This window comes from Rhipicephalus microplus, unplaced genomic scaffold, assembly GCF_043290135.1.
Source record: "Rhipicephalus microplus isolate Deutch F79 unplaced genomic scaffold, USDA_Rmic scaffold_65, whole genome shotgun sequence".
Lineage (NCBI taxonomy): Eukaryota > Metazoa > Arthropoda > Arachnida > Ixodida > Ixodidae > Rhipicephalus > Rhipicephalus microplus.
The window spans coordinates 842,845-857,483 of NW_027464638.1; the positions used below are offsets into that span (position 1 = coordinate 842,845).

The 14,639-nt window shown below is 42.2% G+C and overlaps 1 protein-coding gene and 1 long non-coding RNA gene across 9 annotated transcripts in view; one reads left to right on the forward strand and one right to left on the reverse strand.

The window, feature by feature from the left end:
- Window positions 1-14,639, reverse strand: part of LOC119162372 (uncharacterized) — a 94,759-nt gene that overhangs the window by 22,153 nt on the left and 57,967 nt on the right. Inside the window, exon 3 of the long non-coding RNA XR_012889359.1 lies at window positions 5,850-5,986. This is a non-coding gene — a long non-coding RNA (uncharacterized LOC119162372). The remainder of the gene's footprint in view (window positions 1-5,849; window positions 5,987-14,639) is intronic.
- LOC119161370 (uncharacterized) overlaps window positions 1-14,639 on the forward strand; it is a 199,479-nt gene that overhangs the window by 1,047 nt on the left and 183,793 nt on the right. For 7 of the 8 annotated variants that reach the window (XR_012889357.1, XM_075885056.1, XM_037413807.2 and 4 more), the window contains exons 2-4: window positions 312-482; window positions 4,529-4,659; window positions 9,607-9,736. Coding sequence is in view for 7 of the 8 variants with exons in the window: in XM_075885056.1 (XP_075741171.1) it covers window positions 312-482; window positions 4,529-4,659; window positions 9,607-9,736 (432 nt within the window). In the remaining variant the exon portion in view is untranslated. Of the gene's footprint in view, window positions 1-4; window positions 228-311; window positions 483-4,528; window positions 4,660-9,606; window positions 9,737-14,639 lie in introns of those variants that run through there. The other variant, XM_037413810.2, reaches the window with a different exon arrangement.

Here is a 14,639-nt window from a genome sequence, read left to right on the forward strand (position 1 = left end):
TTTACTGAGCGGATGTTTCAGGACTAGTGTTATTTTTTTTATTGTTTGCTAAGGTTTATCGTTAAACGTGAGGTGACTGTCTGTACGGTCGATCCGTATCTATTTCGCGTTAAAGCAAGTTAGCACCTCTGCGTAGCGTCAAGTATTTTCTGTATCGTGTGACTGCTTAACTGCTGGCGCTGGGAGCTCGCGTTCCAGTCCACTGCATCAACCTCATTCTGCTTGAGGTGGGAAGTGACACACTTCAGATTGCCACATGTCCCGTGCTGCATCGCGTCTGATTACCCCTTCACGCCCTGTCGACTATCCAGGCATTTGTCGAATACTACTCCAGTCATCCGGAGGCAATGGCAAGCGAGCTGTTCGAAGAATTTTGGCAGTGGAGGCTGAAAGATAGCCCCGAGTTCGCTACCATGGTCGGCTATCACGGTTACGACCACCTGCTGGAATCCTACTCGATCAAGTCGTTTCAAGACAGAAAAGTAAGCGTGCGTCGCTTTTTTCTTTCTTTCTTTTTTTTCTCTTTCTGCAATTGGTATCCATGCGTGCTTTGGCAGTTGCTTCCTCTCCAGTTTGACCATCAGATGTGTTAGAATTGCCACTGAAAGGCTAGGAGAAAGGTGAACGAATTCGTTCAGAGGCGACGCATTTTGACATCTCGCAGTTAGTAGACTGATTTCACTCTTAACATTAACCCCGCTAGCTTACCGACTCGCAAACGAAATGCAAATTTAGGCAGCATTATTGTTCAGAAGCACATTTACTTTAGTGACGTGCGGTTTATGCAGGCTGTCACTTGGGGAAACTGTTAATCAATGTAGAAATTTGAGCCTGTTGGTATGATATTTTGAAGTTTTCTCGGTGTAGTAGAACAGTGACGCGGTGTAGAAAAGGAATACTCAGCATGTCTCGCTCATTCTTGATCTTTTTATTTGTACTGGTTGGACTATACTGAAAAAAACCTTAGGTAACATTTTACAGGCAAAGCTCCTAGGACCTAGCCTTGTCTGCCGTTGTTGTAATGGTGTAGAGCCATCACTATAGTCGAAACACATGTAAGACACACACACACACACACACACACAAAAAAGGTTTTACTATAGACTTCAGCATAAACATAAGCTAATTATAAGGTAACAGGTTGCGGGAAAAAATAAACCAATGAGAAGAGTATTGTTGAATTGATCTCTACTAATATGTGCCTAGGTGTTTGAGGCTTCTCAAGGAAACCTGCAACGCAAAGGTATACGTCGAGCACTATATGTCCTTACAAATTATCCTTATTAAAAGGGTATAATTTCACTGGTAAGTTAGCTGGTTCTCAGTTTCACTTTCGAGGCATATCCCCCACTCCAGCAATTTTCTAAATCCTCCTTGAATTGCCTAAGATGATTGGAATGTTAAATAAATTCACATTTTTATACCCACTTTATGTCACTCATACTATATTAAATGGGGCAGCACTCGGGCAACATACAGTTACTCTTGATACGATACCCAGAGGTTTGCCCACTAGTCATGGTTCACTTTGTGGAGATGCATGGATTTTTTTCTTCTCTGAGGCACAGGTAGAATGAGGCCTCCATGGTAAAACATGACAGGTGGAGTGCTCAAGTGAAACTTGCGTTTCATAAGAAGTTGTTTCACTATTGAGGAGCCTCATCATTGAGGTCAATGCTGGGGCGCACAAAAAGGAAGGTGCAAGCAATGGACTGTTTGCGGGAAAACTACTGCGCATGAGCAGTAATGGCACAGGTAGCGCCCTTTATGGGCGTTTTTGTTTTGGTTGGAAAACATCAGCCCGGCCAGCCGCCGGTGATACATTCGTTAGCCGTGGTTGAGCAGCCTTGCTTTCATAGTTAGAGCAAATATGCGAACACACTGCATGAATTATTTTACTGAGATAGGCCTGAGATGGGCATGAAGAGCTGGGCCTGATAGTTCATGTTTAGGTGCGAAAAAACCTAAGAAAACTACCGGTTACTGTGTTGTGCCTTCATCGTCCTTCTTTTTAGTTTTTACTGGTTTTTCGTCCCAGCAAAACCGAGAAATGAGTGCTAACTTTGACAGGTTCTTGACCGCGAGGCTACGTGCTGAAAAGAGATACTCGGATAACAGCATGTGAAGTGTTGGCCGAGGAGGAGCCTTTATTGAAAGAGACGATTGTGCCGCACGCGGCTCGCCATGAGTGCTGTATCAGCGCTGGCCAAACCAGCGCCTCCTCTGGCCGAACTAACACTCTCTGATCTCTTTAGTGTTGTACGGCAGCACATGAGTCTCGCATATATCAGCGTTACTGCACAATACTTCTGTTTATGTGAGGATGTGCTCTCACGTATCTGTGTGAACAATTATTCATAGAAGCATGAGTAATTTAATAATCACAACAGTGGCAGCTGCATGTGTAGCCCTTTTATGCTTAGTAGGAAAAAGTCTTGTTACGTGGAGAAATCGAATATAGCATAGTAGGGAAGTGCATATTCATTATTACATCGTAATTTGGCACTTTGGAAATTTCAACTAGAAGCACTTATATTAAAGTGTACTAGATACGTCTATAGTGTGCTCTAATTATATATACATATATATATAGTTATATATATATAAATCTTTTCCGGTAACACAATTGCAGTGCGTTCCAACGATTTGACCCGCAGTAACGGCTAAAACTGCCGTTCTCACACAAAAACCACACCTCACAGGCGGTGTGCAAGCCACCCTCACTGAACCTAGTTAATCGTCAGACATTTCAGGGGTCAACTTTAAGTGTATAACATAATGTTCTTTTTGAAGGAGCAGGCGTGATGAACCTGGTGAACCGTCGGAGTAACGAACTGCAGGTATCACCTCGCGTCGCCGAGAAATCCTTGTTTTACACCATGTATACAAACGAAAACAGAATGTTTTCCTTCTTTACTATCTTGTTTCAATAATGGGCACGCATTTTTTGCCCTAAAGCAACAAAACAAGGGCATTTGAACCGATAAACACTGCCTTGAGCATATTAGTTGGTGAAGATGTTTTCCAACCAAAAGCACGAGTGAAGCTTTCCTGTTTACAACGACGGGGGGCACTCACTTTTCCGCAAATGGTCAATTGTCTGACTGGTGTTCAATACTTCTTTAATTTCAAGAATTTTTTTCAGCACCTCAGAAATGAGACTGAAAATGTGTGGCATTCCAGTGGTGTTTGTAAAAAGAGCACTATGCCACCTGTGCAGAAAGTCTCTTAGCTAATCTTTACCTCATGCTGAGTGCTAAGTGGGGCACCAGATGGTTCATTAAATGTGTTGTCTGGCGTTTACCTCGAGTTAAATGACTGGCAACACCGTGTACAGCATTCCCTGAGGTGACTGCTGAGCAATGGTCACCTGAGGCAATGCTGTGCACGATGCCAGTGTTTTGCTCTTACCAGAACATATTGTAAATTACTGAGCGTATGTGAACTTTTCACAGTACATGCCGGATTGAAAACTGTGATTTGGGAGTGATGTCAGTATAATAGTTGAAGCATTGCTGCATTTAGACGAAGAGGTGTTTAAAAGTGGAAAGGGCTGTTGGATGCGAAGCAGCTTAGGGTCGAGCTCAATCGGCTGTGCGGCGTGGCTACGCTTACTGTGCATGCGCGTCCACTCACGCTTCTCTGCTCTCCTACGCTTCCCCTCGCAACGCCGATGCAGGAAGCGTGTGCTAACCTACACTCACTTCCCCTTTCTTCTCTTGGCATTCCTCCCCACGCCATTTACACCCCCATTGCACATGCACTTCCCCTGCCCCTCCCACTCCTCTCCTACCCTTTCCCTCTCTTGCCTTGCAACTCCGACGCAAGCAGCATTTCCTAGCAAGTTTCTTGTTTGAAAAAGCCGACGGCTTGCGCTGCACAACCGTTCTCTGACCAACTCATATATAAGCACTTGATTTTGACCTCTAATGTAATGCCAGTTGGAGATTTCTCTTGTGCGTTTTTGAAAAACACAATCTCTCAGCGGGCACGTTAACTAAAAGCGAACCGTGGGCTGCTGTGTCAAATCCGAGCCTTCCCTCTCTGATTGCTCGTTAGCAGCGATTGGCATGTTCCAGTAGGAAACACTGGCCCATCACTGTGTGCTTTGCGGCTCGCCAGGTTTCTCTCTTGTGCAACACCGCGATGAACACCAGTATCAACGTTGCCGCCAATGTAAGCATTAGTGCCCACTGCTTCGCATCTTCACATAGTTCCCTTTAGTAAGAGAGGGTGTAATTTTTTTATATCCTGTAGCGTTTGGTACTAGAATTAAAAAAAAGAAACAAGATATGCAACTGTATGTCCTTTTGGCGAGTGTTGTCTAAGTTACATAGCTTCATTGACTGTAAATTTTGTAATCTATTGAGATCATGCATTACAGAAGAAAAAAAAATTAAAAGAAAATGTCTGTTATTATTTATAAACAAAAATTAGTGCTTTCATAGTTTGTTTCAACATTCTATGACGTTTATGGGTAATTTTACGCAAGAATTACTGTAGGTAAACAAGACCTCTCATTTTGCAGGAGAAGGTTCAGTATTTCCTCAAAAAAACAAAAGAGCTGCTGCCAAAGTTGAAAGACCAGTGGTCTCAAGCAAGCCTGAACATACTGATTGATGGGCTGGATGGATACCTTCGTGGTCTCGACACACATGGGTACTAAAGCGTTTTATTAATTTTTGACGTACTTTTTTAAATGTCAGTCTCTCTCATCCATTTATTTATTTATTTATAATTTTTGTGGGCCAAATGGCATGTAAGGGTAAAGTGGTTACAAGAAATGAAATATACAAGACAAATGAGTGCACTAAGTCTGGATAATAATGATTCTACAGGTTATAAAACAAACAAGTGCAGTGACTTTGAATTATAAAAAATAAGCCTACAACTGCAATTAGTTCAGGTGGCAGAATAATTCTTCTGTTTATATAATGTTAGCTAATGTTTCATGCATAAGGTTGTTATCATTGATGGTTGCAGCGCTTGGGGGCAGATATTACCATTCCTGAGATGTATAGGAAATGAAGGAGTGAAAGAAAGATTTTGTGCATCATATGATTCGATTCCTATCTTATTACAGTGGTTGATGCGGCTCGAAGTGTATGGTGGTTGTTTTTAACAGTTGTCATCTTGAGATATAAAAAAAAATAAAAGTTGACAGTAATTTTATTGTGGTATAAACCTGTCATGGTGTATCAGTTTGAGAAAAGGAAGAAAGCGATTGTTGGGCTGCGGTGCCTAACCCTCCTCCTTGTGCATCACCGCATATTTTAGTGCAGTCTACCTTCAGTGATGTAAGGTATATGGATATGATGAGTTATCAGATGAAACAAAGGGAACGTGAGGTAGTGTTACATTTCCCATGCTTTATTTCAGTGATTACTGCTATAATGACTCGAAAAATGCTAGTGACAGAGAGTTTATCACACTAATGCAAAAATGTGAAACTGTCAGCACATTTGAACATCAGTGTATATTTTGGAAAGGAGCTTGTCATGGCATTCAAAAGCTTGTTTAACAGGCCATCAAGCTGATCTCTTATTATCACCCTGGTTACATAATCCATGCTAATGGTGTTTTTTAAAGGGACTTTCTACCGTTTTTCATTGCTCTCCTGTTTTGTGTCGCGATAAAAAGCGTATCATGTTAAGTGTCTAACTTTGCAGCTGTTTCTCTGGAAAGTGAATAGAAATTTTTCAAACAGAATATTTCTGTCCGCGTTATGTCTCCTTCCATTGGTGGGATGAATGCCCACAAAACTGTTCGGTGCCAGCAAAAGTTCAAAACTGAAACCGTGTGCAGTTTTTGCAGGCTCCATCAAGTTTGGTTTTTAGTAAAACAAATACCTTATGGTCGTTTTAGGTGCGCACACACTTTTTTGTTCTTCTCATGAGTGGCGGCGGACTCCATGGTCGTATTTCTCAGCCGTTCGCAGGCAGGCATGCAGGCAAGCGAACACACCCCCAGCAGTGCCACAGGACACCTATTAGAAAGCGTGAGAAAAAAAAAAGCAAAAATTGGTCTCTGGTGCAACCTAAAGCTGCCTTAAGTACATAAAATACAATTTCAAGTTAAACGTGTTTGCTTTTAAGCAAACTAAGTCTACCTGCAAGGTTTTCTTGTCCTACAAATAGATTGTGAAGATTGACCATATTTGCTGTTGGGTGACGCTAGTGGTCACTTTTTATCTACTTTCAACATCAAGTTTAAATTATAATTCTTTTTTTCGGGCACGAAAGCATGCATCTTGCGGGCAGTGTGATGAACGATTTTTTCGTTTGTGCCACAATTGGAAAAACTTTTTCGAGTGGTGGACAGTCATTTTATTATGGTATTTGTAACTTGGACATTTCTCACATTCAACACATTAACACTAGAAGCTATCAGCAGGTATTAAAAATGAACTTGCATCGTGTGTGCATGTCTCTCGCTCTCGAAACATCATTACAATTTCATTTATTTAATCGTTGCTGATCTCTGCATATACATTCATAATACAGTGATTCCACTCCTTTGCCAACTGTGCCAAAGTGCGCCAAATCAGATTTACTGCACCAAAGTTGGATTTGGTTGCGTCTATCACCGTCAGTAGCCACACCGACATGTCAGAACGTGTGAAGCTTGTTCTTGGGGCCGCCAAAGTTGCAACCACATACCTATAATTCTGCTGAATAAACAGTGGTCGCAAATACGTCCCAGGTAATCCACGATGCTGTGCTTGGTGCGGAGCAACTTCTGTTGTGCAAGTCGGCTTAACGGCAAGACGCACTCTTTGCAGCTAGGGGCTTGTGATGTGTATTCCAATCAGTAGCGTGTAGCTGTAGCAGCGATTCATTCACGGACGTCGTCCATTCGAAAAATGCTGCTGATTGCTTGTTTCAAGAGCCACACTGCATGTAACTAAAGCAATGAACTCTAATAGCTGCACACATGCTGCCATAATGTCTCTGTTTCTGGACATGGCATGCTTCGTCCACAAAAGAACAGGTGCACGGTGAGAACGCGTCAACACTTTTCCTCAATATTACTTTATGCATGTATCTTCATTCAGGAAAGCTTTTTCGTATTTCCTTCCACAAGCACATCCACGTTCGTAATCGCTCCTGCAGTAAATGCCCATAAAAGACAGTACCCTTTCAAGCTAGTGAGTGCTAGGGTCCGAATTCAAATTTTTCACACCCTTTTTTTCAAAAATGTCATCTTAATAAAAGCATGCCTCCTGACTCGAGCAGCCACAATTCGTTTATAATACACGCAGCTTTCAGTAGTGGGCCCATCGCTGATGGCCGTCGTGTCGGAAGGCCCATTGTGAAGGGGCTATGCCATGTTACATGTCCGCCCCCTGCATCCCAGTATCTACAGTTGACAGTTGGAAAATAAATGTTACAGTATCGTATTCAATGCTTCTCGTTGATTCGTTATGAGGGGTGGGAGGCTGCGTCGCTCGAAGAGTGCAGTCGCTGGCGCTCACTATCTTCAGGCGTCATGAAACTGCTCATAAACATTCTAAGCTATTAACTTCTGCTTCGCGTTGAATAACTGACAATAAAAAAACCACATCGGCACTTAGGGTGGCCATAGCCCCTTTAAGCGACATTCTGTGGAGTTAGATGATATCGGGTCGAAAGGATGCAATTTGATGTCATCTGCGAGGAGCACTAGCGGTGGAGTTGCCATTTTGAAGGTCGATGCACTCTTCGCACATGCAGAAGGCTTGTAGCATGTGCTGTGTTCGATATCCGTACGGCGACTTGGATGACTAGAGACCCCCGAAGCACCTCTTGCACACCGATGATCGCACAGCATGAACAGTGCATACTAATGGCCCTTCAAAATCGCGTGACGATGGTGCGGCACCCTTGCGATCAAGGTTCAGTGCATACATACCCCTTATATGGCCGTACCAGGAAGCGAAGCACTTTTCGCACAGTCTCTTCACATTGAGAGTACAACACCTAAAATGGTATACAAGCAGTCCACAATGTCTGCCAAAATAATGTGTTCACGAGCAATCATTCTCTTAAAGTCAAAGTTCTCAGTTGCTGCTCCAGGGCCACAATGTCCCCCCACCCCTTGCATTTGTTTGTGCTCCTGTAAGACTGGCAGTGCGTTCCTCTCTGCTCGAGTAGCGATCTATGGCAGGCCTGGCACGCGAGGTGATGTTACTGCATATGCCCTTCGTGCAACGGAGATACATCGGCTCATTTTATCTCTTCTTCAGCCCCATTCATCACCCCGCTTATGTGCTTTTACACCCCGTGTAAAACATGGAATGCGCTGGGGGAGGGGGACATCGATTTGAACATCACACAAAACATGACAGCGACAGCAAAAGCCAGTCGCGAATGTCCATATAATGGCTATTGCAATAAAAACAATATAGCTTTTGCCTTTGAGTTGACTTATGTGTATGCTTACGGTACTCTGTGATCATTTTTTTCTTTTTTGCACTGCTTTTTACAGGACACTATGGGTTTTTCGGTGTAGAGACAGAAAGCCCTAGCCATATACAACTTCACTGCAAAAAGAAAAGGAAGTTTGTTAAATCATGTAGTCCTAGCACAGAGAAGCCTCAAGATGGAAGTGTAGGAGGAGGTTGAATTTATGGGGCTAGCTAAGTGACATCATGTTATGCCCAGAAATATGATTGATAGTGAAAAAAAAAGAACCTTTATTTCTTTTTGGAGTCATCCTGTGGGAATACATTTGAGACAGTGTGAGTCTCTAGCGTTCTACGTCATACCATTTGTCTACCATGTCTCCTGATAACTACGTAGGTGTACTTAAAATGTTATTTTCTAAAGTACCACTTTATTGAATTAGTATTCTGTTTACTTGCTACAAAAATAATCACTGATGAAGTTGGATGTTGTGAGCACGAGGGGGGGCAGCCACCCCCCTAGTCACCTAAGATGGGGTGGAGATTGCGCGAACCCTGCCCCATACATTCAAGTAATAAGGTGGTGAGTGCTGCTATTGTGTTTTCGCTCCCCCCCCCCCTTTCAAGGGGATCCCCACGCACGCCTGTGCTCAACAGCATGATGCCATTATCTTTGCATCATCGAGTGAAATAGGGAGTGCTAAGATCATTGGCTCCATGAGATTTGCAATGAATCGAAATATTTCTAGCTCTTCACAAGAGCCCGAAAATAAATATTCATGCCAATGAATATAAGTGCAACTTGCTTCTTCAGAGTATTCTGTCTTGTGAAAGCTGCTCTTGAGTGCTCCCAGATTTAAGATTACCTGCTTCAAAGTGCCCCAAAATGAAAAATTTTGCTGCTGCAAAGTGCTCCAAAATGAAAATTTTGCTGCTCCAAAGTGCTCCAAAACGAAAGCTTTTGTGCTCTAAAAATTGCTCTAATTCATAAAACCTTGGTAGCATTGCTGATAATGAATACTTGATAGAATTAAGTTATTCTTGTATGAATGTAGCTTGTTTTTAATAAGGCCTGACTGTGGTACATGTTTGTACATGTGGCCTGAGTGCGATATTGATAATCACATTATGTACCTGTGGGCTTTGACTTATGTGTTTTTGCCCTATTTCTGATTCATTTTTCTTGTTGATCTTGAAAGCTTCTGTTGATTTTCTCCCTTCAGCCACCTTTATCCAATCAGCTTCATTGAAGGAGTTCATGTGGACATTTTCCAAACCGTCGACTACATGGTGTTCAATACTGTGGAGGACTACAAGAAATTATTGTCCAGATATGAGAAACTTCCTAAGCAGGTTTGCAACATTCATTTCAACTTCTCTTTCAATGTACTTCTTTAATATTATCATTTTTTTTTATCTTGTCACTTGACCTGCACATTTCAATTTATTCATGGTTCCACCCAGGAAACCAAGAACTGTATTGCTATTATCACATCTAGAAAGACTTTTAAAAACTATTTTCTAGGCTGCTTTTGGACTTGTATGGTAGCAGTACTTTTTCTGACTACCGTGTCTTAGTTCGCTGCAACACAATAGTGAGTTTTTAAAGAGAGGTTATTCCCATGAATATTAGCACTAACCTGTACAGCACTCTACATTAATGAAGTGTAACTGAAAAATAACTATATTTATTGCATGCATAAGTGGAGTGGTTTGATATTCATTACCATAAAATTTCAAGCAGGCATCCCCACCCCCAAAACAGTGGCCTGCTTGAGTCCAATACAGTCCTACTTAGCAGTCCATGGATACCTGTACCTAAAATTTGTTGTCAAAATAATATTTTTTTTTCCTGTGCAATGATTGCACCCCAAACTTGGCACATGATACCCATCTTGCCTTCTAGTTTTCCATGAGCAAAGAAAAGCATGGCCTTTGAGATCTGTACTTGCAACTTCAATACAGTATTCATGATGTATCTTGGGGCACATTGCAAAAGAAAGGCCTCCGAAATCAGTCTACTGCCCATACCTATTGCAATCGGAGGTGGTTTCATGCCATTCTTCCTGCAATCTATTGCATTATCTTGCATTTCTTGCGTTTACAAGTTGTCGTCTTAATGCTCTGTGCCATGCATGAGACTTCTAAGAAAGTCCATGTGCATGCCATATTTTCCTGGCCAGAACTATCTGAAATTTACCGTCATTGTAGTTAGTTCTTTATTGGTAGAAGTTATTACTACATGAAAATATGCACCACTTGTTAGACCCATAGCCACCGGCTAGTGAGAGGTCTAATAAAATATACATTTAAAGGAACAGGTTAGTTCAAACAAAGCAGCTGTTAAAAGTACACTTAAGTCGTAACAAGAAAAAACTGATCCAAACATAAAAAAAAATTATATAGCCCTAAAAGAACGCTCCCAGGGAAATGGCAATACTGCGCAACAAGGCATGGATATGCATGCAACATAATATTTGTATTCATTACATCAAATATAAATACATACAGAATAATGTCAAGTGCAATATACAATTAATATGTCATTGCAGGAAATGTGCATGTTAGTGTAACTGTTAATTTTTTTAAAGAAAGTACTTTTTTAGCACACAGGAAAAACTTGTGCTTTCTTTTATTTTGTACAGAATATTATTTCAGATCTTAACATCTGCAAATTGTATCAATCGTCCATAAACATGATTAGTAAGTGGAAGATTGAAATTGTTTAGTGTGGCACGTCTGGTAAAGAGGAAGATGAATATATTGATATATGAAAGGGAACATTGTTATGATTGATGTTATGAACAGTAAGTGCAGTCTTTTGCTCTTGTAAATGATCGAATGGTTTCTCAGCTGTCTTTAATTATGGTGCCATTCCAGGATAGCACAAGAGTGTACTAGAATGAAGTAGGGGGTTCACAGTGGGCTCTGCACTGAGGCATTAATGAAAATACAGACAGCATTATCATTGCCTTCACCTTAAGACAGGGCCCTTGTTGACACGGCTAGGGTGTGTTCATTCAGACGCTGTGTACACCAGCTGGCATTTTGGCAGTCGCCTGTCAAACATGGCAGATGGTGTCGCACCATGTTTCAAAACAATTCAACAAAAGGGAAGGAAACGTTTATATGACTAAATATTCTACTTGTCAGTAGTAATTATAGTGTTAACCATGTCTTTTAATTTATTTTTGTATAAAAAGAAGCTAGAAAAATTGATGAAGAAAAAGGTGCATGTTCGGTCATATTTTGGACATACGATGCTGCGTCGAGGAGACAGAATTAAGTGCTTGATGCTTCCGTCAGTGTGCTGCCAATATCTCCCCACCCTTAATCTACTGCTGGAGCTAACCATAATTTCAAGTGAAAGCAACTGCCGTGTCACTGCAAATGTTCAGCGTTCTTTGCTTCAGCATCACCACTTGCTGCTGGTGGACCCACTCCTTCATTCTAGTACACTCCAACAGCATGCCACTTTTTTGCCAGCGAGAAACTTAACAGAGAGAGAGAGAAATAAATGTTTATTGTGGCAGAAAAGTTGAGAGGTCGGCCTGAATCCATTTTCTGGCCTGCTGCTCAGCATTACGAAAGGGGAGGGGTGTGGAAAACTTGACACAAGTGTCTACACAAAATTATACCCTTGTCAAATGTGCTAACGTAAGTGCACTTTGAGCGAGCACACTTGTGATAACAGAATGTCGCTTTGGCAGTGCCCTGCTCCACGAAAAAGCTAAATGTACTTTGGAAATGATGGAAGTGGCAATGGACGGATTAGTATCCCAACATTTTGCGCCTGTATCTCAGTACCGGACCACGATTGTCTTCATAGAAGTAGCACCAGTGGCACACGCCATTGCAAAGGACTAGGGAACGACTGACCTGCACATGTGCAAAGGAGTAAACAACGCAACGAACGCAGCCCGCATCCCCCTAATGCACATGGCCACAAACTGCCCGAGAGTGAGAATAGTGAGGTTTTTCTATCTAGTGTGACTTGTTATAATACACAGTGTTATTCTTGATAAGAAAAACAATAGTTTAAAATTACTATGAGCACCACTTGATGCAATAGCATATTTATGTACGAGCCACTTCTAATGAGGCTACACACACTGCCACAGCGAAGAGAGGTTGGCGAACGCACTTGCCGGCAAGTGTACTTTGCAGTGAGTGATGCTAAAGTTTTTCCTGTGACAGCGTGCAAATGGCACTCATGACTAAGTGCACTCAAGTTGCAATCTCAAAGTGCACTCAAGTTACTACATGTGATAGTGCTATTAAACGTATGAGTATAAGTCCGCCTTCTATTGTTATAATTATAGAAGGTTGACTTATACAAAATGTGGTGTTTTTTTATGATACGCCTCCAATTGGCGCGCAAGTACTCATGGGAAAAAGGGGTATGCCGCAGCAGCCGCCGGCACCAGCACGCTGGCCTCAAGTTTTAGCCTTCCTTTTGCATCGTGTCAGCGTTTCTGAGATCGAGTGAACTTGGCGAGGTGCTTTATATTACTGCGTGATTCACTCAATACTTTGGTGTTTAGCTGCGATGGCCTGTCTACTATTTCCACCGTCACCCTGTTAAACCAGCCGAGCGGCTCAGAGGCTTCAGTTTTAATATTATCCTTTAGGGTCAATACGCCTTTGGCATAAATGAAAACACACACACACACAATCTGGTTGCCTAAAAAATGCAGCAGAAGTCCATTCACGGATGCTTAAGAATCAGTGGCCATCGGCACTGCACCCAAGTAAATTGTAAGGTTCTGGCGTTTAAAGAGTGTGCTAGAAATACAGTAGACTCTCGTTAAACGGAACCTCAAGGGACCAGAAAAATGTGCTTTGTTTGAAAAGAGTTTCATTTACGGGCTGATGAGCAGAAGTGCAGAATTCAGATACGAAACCAATTGTGCTAGAGGCAGCTGTTCCGTTTAAGCAGCAGTTTCGTTTAACAGATTTCTATTTACTTAGAATGCACTGTAACTATACATGCACTAGACCGAGTGTGCGTCGCTTACCCGATATGCACATACCAACTTTCCGTGGCACTGTTACTACAGGTTGGAATAAAGCTTACAGGGTGAAAAGAAAGAAGTGGGACAAGGAAAGAAATATATGCACCGTGAACGCTCACTCGTAACTGAAAGGTTATTGCAGGTGTTAAAAAACATGTGTACAAAAATAGGGTGCATTGCGCATGTCACAAAGAGGCACAGGAAGGCAAACAACTAAGACGCGTGTTTACGGTCGATTAATGAAGTCAAGTTTCTTGCGTTGTAACTATGGAAGGTTGACTTATACAAAATGCGGTGTTCTTTACGATGCGCCTCCGAGATTACTTGCATAGTCTGGATAGGGTGACTGGGCGGAGTTACTGTGCCTTCGAAAATGAAATAAAATGAAACAGGTGGCTCAGCCACTTCAAAACACACCATGACCTAGTCCTCAAAGCAATCTCAGGTGAGAGTACTGCAGTCAACAGGGACATTTGCATCGACTGGCAACAGGGGCGGCGCAAGGAAATTTTGATGAGCTTTGAGCCACGAGATGTCTTCAACGTCGACAACATGGGTATTTTTTATAAGTTGCTTCTATCAAAGACTCTCACCTTAAAAGGCGAAGCTGGTAGTGGAGGAAGACGCAGTAAAGATCGCATCACTGTGCTGGTGGGTGCAAACATGGCAGGAGATAGGAAATTGAAGATGTTGGTAATTAGAAAATCAAGGCAACCACGTTGTTTCAAAGGCGTTTAACACTTCCCATTGTGTACCATGCAAACGGAAGAAAGTGGATGACTATGGTCATTTTCAAAAACTGGCTATGGGAGAAAGACGCAAGATTTACGAGGCAAGGCAGGAAGGTTGTCTTCATCGTGGATAATTGCCCAGCCCACCGTCAGTTGGAAGACTCCAAGCCATCATTATGGAGTTCTTGCCAGCCAATGCAACGGCAGTGATGCAGCCGATGGATCAAGGGGTTATTCAGAACATTAAAGTTCATTACTGCAGACAATTGCTTCATTGAGTGCTGCTTTGTGCAGACAGCGGGAAATGCTACAGCATAGATTTATTGGCAGCTATCCACATTTTGGCTCGTGCCTGGGAGCAAGTGAAGGCAACAACAATACAGATGCTTTCATAATGCTGGCTTTCAAGTGCAAGAAGCAGTACCTGATTAATAAGAAAGCCCTGCTGATGCCGACATTGAGGCAGTATTCATTGAGGTCGTGCTCTCTGCCCTTTTCACGCTGCAGGAC